The sequence below is a fragment of the Ananas comosus genome, linkage group 6, assembly GCF_001540865.1.
Source record: "Ananas comosus cultivar F153 linkage group 6, ASM154086v1, whole genome shotgun sequence".
NCBI classification, from domain to species: domain Eukaryota; kingdom Viridiplantae; phylum Streptophyta; class Magnoliopsida; order Poales; family Bromeliaceae; genus Ananas; species Ananas comosus.
The window spans coordinates 14,403,275-14,412,032 of NC_033626.1; the positions used below are offsets into that span (position 1 = coordinate 14,403,275).

At 40.8% G+C, this 8,758-nt stretch overlaps 2 protein-coding genes across 2 annotated transcripts; both read right to left on the bottom strand.

Moving 5' to 3' along the window:
* Positions 1,846-3,917, bottom strand: LOC109711318. Its single transcript, XM_020234294.1, has 2 exons — positions 3,481-3,917; positions 1,846-2,209 (listed from the first exon to the last, which is right to left on the bottom strand). Exons 1-2 carry the CDS (start codon positions 3,658-3,660, stop codon positions 2,036-2,038), a joined length of 354 nt encoding a protein of 117 aa, XP_020089883.1. The 5' UTR covers positions 3,661-3,917; the 3' UTR covers positions 1,846-2,035.
* Positions 4,616-8,758, bottom strand: LOC109711903 (aminoacylase-1). The gene is made up of 5 exons (XM_020235264.1): positions 8,182-8,758; positions 7,314-7,766; positions 6,774-6,911; positions 5,545-5,784; positions 4,616-5,144 (listed from the first exon to the last, which is right to left on the bottom strand). Exons 1-5 carry the CDS (start codon positions 8,641-8,643, stop codon positions 5,031-5,033), a joined length of 1,407 nt encoding a protein of 468 aa, XP_020090853.1. The 5' UTR covers positions 8,644-8,758; the 3' UTR covers positions 4,616-5,030.

Genomic DNA, 8,758 nt, shown 5'->3' on the forward strand with positions numbered 1-8,758 from the left:
TGTTTATTTGTAGTTATTCAAACTGTATCTTTGTTTTCGTTCCAATAATTAAGCCGAACCATTAACACCCACTGGGAAATGGATTGCATATCACCTTATCCATTTTTTTAGTTATTCAAACTGTATCTTTACTTTGGTTCCAATTCAAACTGAATCATTAGAACCCACTAGGAAATGGATTTTATGTCACCTCATTTATTTCTCAGTTATTCAAGCTGTAATGCTGTATCTTTTACTTTGGTTCCAATTTCAATTCCAACTGAATCATTAACGCCCGATAGGAGAGGTATTGGATATCTGCAAATGCGGTTCATGACCACTAACTGATTGTTTTCATGAAAGAGCTAACTAATCGTTCTATGGTTCAAATTACTGTGAGTTTTTGTTGCTTTACCTCTACACCCTTATTAGCAGCTACAAATCCTACCTCTCACAAAAACCTTTGATTAGAACCACTACATCAGTACTTAACAAAAGCGTTTTTCAGTTTACAACTTAAAAAAAACTTTTTAATTGAACTTAAAAAAATTTCTAATGATAAAACATTCGTACTTTTTTTTTCTAATGATAAAAAAGTCGTATCATTTAAAATTATGTTGCATATTTTTTACTGAGTATTTACACGATCTTTCTTCCAATTTAACTAAGGATAGATTAGGAGTGAACACAAACATGATTTCCCATCGACCAGGGTTATTTTTCCCGGCCTTGCTTGACACACAATAAAAAAAAAAAAAATATTTATTTGGAAAATCAAATGAAGTACTATGAAAAGGAAAAACCAAAAGAAAAAAAAACTCTAAAGGAGAGAGGGAGAAAGAATGGAAGAGAGTTTTCTTTTTAATTTGGAGAATGTAGAGCCCAAATGGAACACGCAGCAGCATAGGTTTTGAAAGAGCAGGACGTGTAACGATGAGCACCGTCTATTTACCGGGCATGTAACTGTATCAGCCACCGGATTCCCTCACGCTGATACCTGACTATGCCCGGAACTTCCTCCCGTAAATCCAGATAAAATCAAAGTAAATAGAGGAAAAAAATGCATTAAGAAACCATTATTAAGGCGCAGAAAAAATTAACAGATGAGATTAAAAAAAAAATAAAACAATGATGTATCGAAAATATTAGAAAAAATAGAGAAATGAGAAAGGATGTGGGATCAAACACAAGAGCGGGATTCCCTAAGAGAAGGGGAAAATCCCACCCGGTCATATGATTCCATATGTTTCTTTAGCTGGCTATTTTCGCCTCTAAGGCGTACGGCTATATGCAGCACCGACGCCACCATTACCAGCGAAGAGAGAGAGAGAGAGAGAGAGAGAGAGAGAGAGAGAGACTAGGGTTTCATATTTGGGGCAGAGAGAGACGGCATAGGTAGTAGAACGACGCCTCCGCATCTTCCGCGTAAACTAGGGTTTCATCTTGGGGAGAAAGGACCATTGGAGGGCGCTTTTATAGGGAGAATTAAGAGGGTCGGGTTTGGACTTTGTATTTGTTAACTGGGTGGGCCGCAAATCTAAATGGGTAACCTATTATCAGGCCCGTAAAGCGTTTACCGCATAAGGATCTGATATGTGGACAAATCAAAGAGATTTAAATTAGAAAAAAATAAAAAGAAAAAGAAAATCAATCGTTTGACCAAGAAAGATAGAGGCAAGTATGTACATCATGAAACAGAGCCTCCAACTTGATCAGGCAAATATGTACATTTTTAAGTTTTTGATCATTTTGTTTTGAATTACTTTCGATAGCCAGATTGGAAATTGTATTACAATACTAGTGTTGAAGTTTACGATTTTGTACCTTTTTATAGCTAACAGAACAGCGGGTTCCATTTACAGTCAATTTTAAAATAATCATTAGTTTGATTGACAGAAACGATCCAGATAAAAATAAGTTACAAACTGAGAAGGTATTAGACATAAAAAATGTGATGATTTGTAGTTGAGCAGTCGCTACGCATCTTTATCAAAAATTACAAGTCAGAAACTTTGATTCCCTCTCTCCAACTAATACCTGTTCGGACTTGGGAACGTCATTTCTTCGCCTTTGAAAACCGCAGGCATCGGTACTTCTCACCACCGACGGTTATCTCGAGAGCTCCATCCTGGTTGTCCTGGCTCAATGCGGTGCCCATAAGGACACTCTTCTCCTTCTCTAAGTTCTCCCTCTCCATCTTTAGCCTTGCCTCTTGTCGCGCGATCTCAGCCTGCACAATGATAATTAGGTTGATATCTTCACAATTTTCAAAACGAGATATCTTCGCTGTTTACAACTACAGAGTACATATCTTTTTAGAGTTCATCCAATCCATACAGTTGAGTGGCCTAGAGATCCACTCGTGAGTCCCTGCTGTGTCTTAGTTTTCAATAATAATAAAGGAAATGCCAAAACATGAACCATTGTGAAGCTGAGTGCCTCTATCAAACTTCAAAGTTGTGTTCAAGTCATTTACAAGTCCCCTGCCTCGCTGATGTGATTCTTCTCATCCTCTTTACATTCGTATGAACTCAATTCGAAATAGTTGTACTGCTAACAATCAACGATTTAGGGATAGTTGTACTGCTTGTTTCTCGTGTTTATGGGTGGCTGTCTTGGCAAGCAGGGTCAAATTTCTCAATCGAAGGATCGTGGCAGCATTAAAACATTGTGAGAACTCGTATCTTCAACGTCAACTGCATCTGCGCATCTATGATTCGCATGATACTCTTGGAAAGTTTCATCAGAATAAGGGTTTATAGGCTTAGCATCAAACATGTGTGATGACGCTTTTCCTATAGATATGTGATGACATTTTTCCTACTCTATTAGAAAGAGTTTATCACTCTGCAGTTTCCAAAGCCCTGATAGGCAGAGAGGCAAGTTTGTTTGATACATAACTTGCAATTGTCATGCTCTGACTATATAAGCTGATATTCCACTCTTTCTTTTTTCTAAAAAAAAATGCTGTCTACAGACAACATACATTTTAGAACAACTCATAATGAGTATAGTCTTATAGAGGAAGAGATGTACTTTGACGAACTCGGACGACACCCAAACTTCTCACCAAAAGTATATAGCACCTCCTAAAGTCCTCTTGAATAATAACACCTAATTCAACCTCCATGTGTCATACGTTCAAAAGTTGAATTATTGGAATCTAAGGTCTTTCTCTTTTGCTGCCCATATACAGTACTCTCCTGCTTTGTCTACATTTTCTCATGCTCCTTACATATCTTAAAACCCTAACACGTGATTTTTCCTCTTCTATTACCCTATTATCCGTTAAAACACACGACAGAGAACCGAACGCAAATATAGTACGTTGGAGTTGGCCATTACCTTACGATACGAAATCAATGTAAATCGCAGGAGGAATCAAACAAAACCGTACGCAATCAAAATAAAAGGGCAACATTTCACTAGTAGGAAATTAACATAATATTGATTTGATGATAATAACGACACTTTCCCAGTAAAAAAGAAGGAAATTTTCACCTCGCGACGGGAGAGCTCGGCCTTCCAAGCGGCCTCGCGCTCGGCGACCTCGCGCTCGCGCTCCTGGATGTAGCTCTGCATCTCGCGCTCCTTCATGATGCGGTCCTGGATGTCGGCGTCCAGCGCCTCCTGCAGCTCCTTCACGAACCTATCCACCACCGACTTTATCCGCAGCGACATCGCACCACATCAATTCACCCTCCCCTCTTCTCCCTCCTCCGCTCAGATTCTGAGCGGTTTCTAATGGAGGAGATCTCCAGGGTTTTCCGGCGATCTTTTTCAGATTTGAGAGCTGAGACTTTTCGCTCCGATGGCCAACCTCTCGAGATCGGGTTTAACACCAACTCTCGCGAGAATCTATTCTTTTCCCCCTTCGACTCTTTTCGCCTCTAACAAAAGTTTTGGACGGGATTAAGTTTACCTGATTCGGGTGCAATTCGTATGTTGTTAGCCTTTTTTATAAATTCGATCTGGTCCAAAAATGGACGGATTAAGTCGGGTCAAGTGAAAATGAATAAGTTAGGCCCGTGACTTGAAACTAAGGAGCTGGAATATTACGAACCCCAACCAATCATAAAGTGCTTAGACCCAGCGGGCCGTATCAAGTAACTTCCTAATTTTGTTCATTCCTATTTTTTAGTATGATTTTGTGCGCAGAGACAATGGCCAGCATGATTGGCCCTACGTATTACGTAACGTTAGCTTAAACAGGACTTTTGAATTTTTTTAAACCCGCCATAATAGAATCAAACTAGACCTTCAAGAAGGTCCAAAAGCCCTCTCATTAAATCCCTCAATAACTTCCTCTTTGAACTCGCTAATTTTGAATTTCAGCTAAGCCAAATAATAAGCTGCGACAAGGCCATGCCAAACGTACGTGGAGATGACCAACCAATCTTGCATTTAGATAGTCGTGTTACCCATGCCCGCAGCGTTAGAGATTTTTTCCTCTATTTTTTTTTTTTTTCAATTTATATAAAGGGCATAGGTCAGCGCAGACTGGAGAAGTATAGAACTTGAGAAATACTAAACAGGAGTACAAACTGCTGCGGCAATCGCCCTGGCCTAAAAGATGAAAAACGGGAACTCATCAGGTGAGCAACTAAACTAGAACTACAATAAGATATCGGAGATCATAGGAGACAACAATATATATATATATATGAGTTCTGAGTCTTCTGACAATTCTGCAGCGTAACACATTAGTTTGTTCAAATAAGCCAAGTTGGTTGTGGCTATAGAGCATGGAGTCTATTCCTTGAGATGGAGAATCCCGTATGGAACAGCAAAACAAAATGATTCGACGACAGCATAGAAGATTTCAAATTTATCGTCTTCTGACCATACTGAATCAGAAGCTTTATGAAGTATTCACGAGCTGTGCTAATTATTTTAGTTATCATTATCCAAATGTTCACAAGGTTCGAGGTGCTGCTGATATACAAACAATCTCAGCACTCTCTCGTATATAGCTTCCCATTTCAGCTTGTTACGATGTGGCAACAAATCCTTTGTGTGCTATTGATTGATAGTAGAGGGAGTGTTGAATCTCACAATTCCGCCCTAGATTCTTCATCCTTGGCATGTTCGTTGTAAGAGGCCAAACCTCTGATGACGGACTCGTATATCTCTATACCTTTAATGTACTCATCTTTGTTCAAGAACTGCAAAAGAATGAAAAGGCTGCTTGTTAAACGCCAGCATTTATTCCCTCAAAAAGAAGAAAGAAAAAGGCATCTATTAACTATCTTTGCTGCTTGGTGATTCGTAGTTTCATACATAAACTGATAAAATAAGAGCACATGAAAATATAATGGCATAAAATCTAACCCAAAAGTGTGGAACAGCTGAGTTGAATTTAATTTCCAAAGATCAGAATTAGTTGGTGGCCAGATAGACCAGATGGACGGTGAACTAGTGACGTCATCGCTGGCTCATGTATTACTAAATTTAGCTATTTTTATCCCTCTATATCACTAAGAGAAAATCTATAGAACTGGGGAAAAAACATACAGGAATAAGAAAGGTAATAAGCAATGGCATAATAAGAACAAAGAAGCAGACCTCATTATGGTCATGGAGCAATATAGGTGTGTTTGCCATTGGTGAAAAACCAAACGCCGGGATCCCACGTTCTCGGAAATAGCGAGCATCAGTTGAGGCAGGAAATATCTCCGGCTTACCAAGTTTGACATTGGCTTTTCTGATGGCTTCTTCCAACATCGTCCACCATGGGTTGGAGTTATCAGCAGGAGTGATGACAGGCTTTCCGAACATGTCATACACAGAAACTTTCTGCTTAAACTGTCCAAGAAAAAGAAGCATGTTCAGGATATAGAGTCAAACACAAAAACATTTTAGATGAAAAAATGTTAACGTCATCATCTGAAAATTAGACGAATGAGCTTTGTAACGTACAGCAAAGAGTTTGCTGACATTTCCTTAGAATATGTTTATCCGCATACCGACCGTTTCTAGCGCAAGAGGCAAAGGGCTTGCTGGTTGGTATCTGAAGTCCCAAGTTCGAATCCTAGTTAATTTACATTTCTAGCTAAGATTATTTTTAAATGAAATAAACGAAGCGGGTAGCATGCTACCTTACCCACATCGAAAGATCAACTAATATACTAACAGATGAACTTTCTTTCCTGTAATGACTAAAAATCCACTAATATTTAATAGGTTATAGTGTATGGAGATTGGAGACCCATAATATATAGGACATTCTGAAATAGGCCCCTGAACTTCAAATTTTTTTTTTTATTGACACCACCTCAAATTTCAATTGTTTTGGCTTAAGTTATTCCCATCAAATAAAAGGGGATTATGGTGATTCTGTTAATTTTAGCGATTTTACTGACTTTTTAGCTGATGGAAATGTTGGTCTCATTAATTGTTAATAGCCAATGAAGGCATTAATTCATGAAATTCCTAGCAGGAATCGACTCCTACTGATTGTCAAAGTAAATAATTTGATTCCTCCTACTGATTGTCAAAGTAAATAATTTATTAGCATATATGCTCCATATCCCGCTTTTATCGACATTTGAGTTTTCACTCAACTATATTTTGTATCACTTACACAATTACATTCAGTGAAAATATAACAAGTCTTGCATCACAAGACCGATGGATGGACAATAAAAAATAATAATAATAATAGTAACAATAAGAGCAGCAAAATGAACTATTAACTCAAATCTCTCTAATTAAAATGAAGTTACAAATGAGATCAGGACCTTCCAAAGAACCGATGAATACTTGGTGTTATAACAAGCCCGGAGAGCACATACCTCAAATGTCATGTTACGCGAGGAAGGTGCCCACTCCTCTGCAATACGTCTCTCTAGTTCTTCAGGATTAGCATTAGGAGGGACTCGGACATCAAGTCCGACCTGTGCTTCAGATGGCTGCAGATTCATGACAAAACCCTGAAAGAAAAGTTTATAGGATGTACTAGTGAGATAAAAGGTGGCGCTGCACAACTAAAAATCTTTAATAGCATAGTGGTATTGCACAATTAAAATATTTAATAGTATCTCTAGAATTAAACAACTTAGAACTTCATGCTTAAAAAAAAAAAAAGAAGAACAAAAAAAGAAAAAGCCAAAGCGAACCACCCTCATAAACAAAAGCTACTATATATTAGAAAGAACAACAAAATAATAAACTTAAATTAACCTCTAGAAAAAGATGTAATCAACAAAAGGCAGAGAATGCAGGAAAAAGACCAATATATCTAGAGGGAATAAGAATATTGAAATTTGAGAATTAGCAAAAAAATCAAACAGCAATAACCAAATAAACTAATCAACGCATGAAACTTTTCTTACAGTGGGTGATGGCGTCCCAGCCTTCAAATACACCAAATTGACTGAGACAACTTCTCCCTCGGCCTTCACCCCGGCCTTCACCAGATCAAACTGCGCTGCCCTGAACCTCCTGATTATTTCAACGCTCTTCATCAAATTCTCCATGGCGCTCCCATCATATAGCTTCGCCCCATGCCCCGGTGCGCCACGCGCTTTAATGACGAGCCACCACGGGCACCTCTCCCCGTAGAACACCCTGTACTCCTCGCCAGGCGAGGCTAAACCCTCATCGAGCACCAGACCGACGTTCATCTCTTCAAACTTGGAGGATGACGCGAATGCCCCGGCACCATCCTTCCCTCCGATCTCCTCGTCGGGGACAAAGGAGAGGTAGATTGTGCGGTCAGGGGTGAATCCGGCAGCGCGGAGGCGGCGGATGGCCTCTAAGTACTGCATCCCTACGCACTTCATGTCCTGCCAGTGCATGGTACACAGGTAAGCCATTTGAATGGAAAGGGAGGTTAAACTGCAATAAATTTCAACTTCCTAGTCTCAGTTACAATAATTTACTCCCCTAAGCTTACTTTACATAAGAATTAAAAGGCTTCAACAAGCATACTATCCGAAAGAAGGGCATCAAGTGAGCAACATCATTAGGCCATCATTGCTTCGCTTAGTTAAGATAGAAACATTCAGGACTCAATTCTCAAAACTGAAACTATAAATAAGCAATCCAAATGAAAGTCAAAGTGAAATTCGGATCAAACTTCACGAACTACGTTTATAACTAAGGAAAATAATAATAATGAAAAAGGAAAAAGTCTATTGAATTTAGAGAGATGGAGAAGAGAAGAGAAGGATGGGAGGGGTAAAGGGGCGATTGGGGTGCCTGGGAGCCGCGGGCGAAGATGTGGCTGGAGGAGGAATCGAGGTGGGCGGAGAAGGGGGGGTGGGCCCACTTGAGGGGCTCGGCGGGGACGACGTCGGTGTGGGAGTTGAGGAGGAGGGAGGGGAGGGAGGGGCGGCGCCCGGGCCATCGGAGGAGGACGAGGGGCTTCCCGAGGGCGAACTCTAGCGTCTCCGCCTCCAGCCCGAGGGCGTCCGCCTCCGACCGGAGGAACGCCGCCGCGCCGGCGTAGTCGGGCTGCGGCTGGGCCGTGTCGCTCCGCGCCTCGGGCCCCGCCCACACCAGCAGCAGCTCCAGCTCCTCCGGCTCCTTCACCGGAAAACCCGCCGCCGCCTCCGCCTCCGCCTCCGGCGGCGCCGCCGCCACCGCCGCCGCGAGGAGGTAGAGGAGTACGGAGAGGCGAGTGAAAGGAGAAGAGAAGAGCCTGATGTTGTCTCTCGCCATTAATGTTCTCTCGTTTTCTCTGTATTTTGTGAACTGAGAGAGTCTGAAACAGATGGAATAGAAGGGGAAGAGGTCGCAGATTACAACCAATTATTTTTATTAACAAGCAGAGGTG

Bases quoted from the DNA above. Each gene is read 5' to 3' on its own strand.
- LOC109711318 (XM_020234294.1), bottom strand. From the start codon at position 3,660: ATGTCGCTGCGGATAAAGTCGGTGGTGGATAGGTTCGTGAAGGAGCTG. The intron at 2,210-3,480 runs GTGAAAATTTCC...ATCATTGTGCAG, and splicing joins CCGAGCTCTCCCGTCGCGAG to GCTGAGATCGCGCGACAAGA.
- LOC109711903 (XM_020235264.1), bottom strand. From the start codon at position 8,643: ATGGCGAGAGACAACATCAGGCTCTTCTCTTCTCCTTTCACTCGCCTC. The intron at 7,767-8,181 runs GCACCCCAATCG...ATGCACTGGCAG, and splicing joins TCTTCGCCCGCGGCTCCCAG to GACATGAAGTGCGTAGGGAT. The intron at 6,912-7,313 runs GTAAGAAAAGTT...CTTTTCTTTCAG, and splicing joins CTGGGACGCCATCACCCACT to GGTTTTGTCATGAATCTGCA.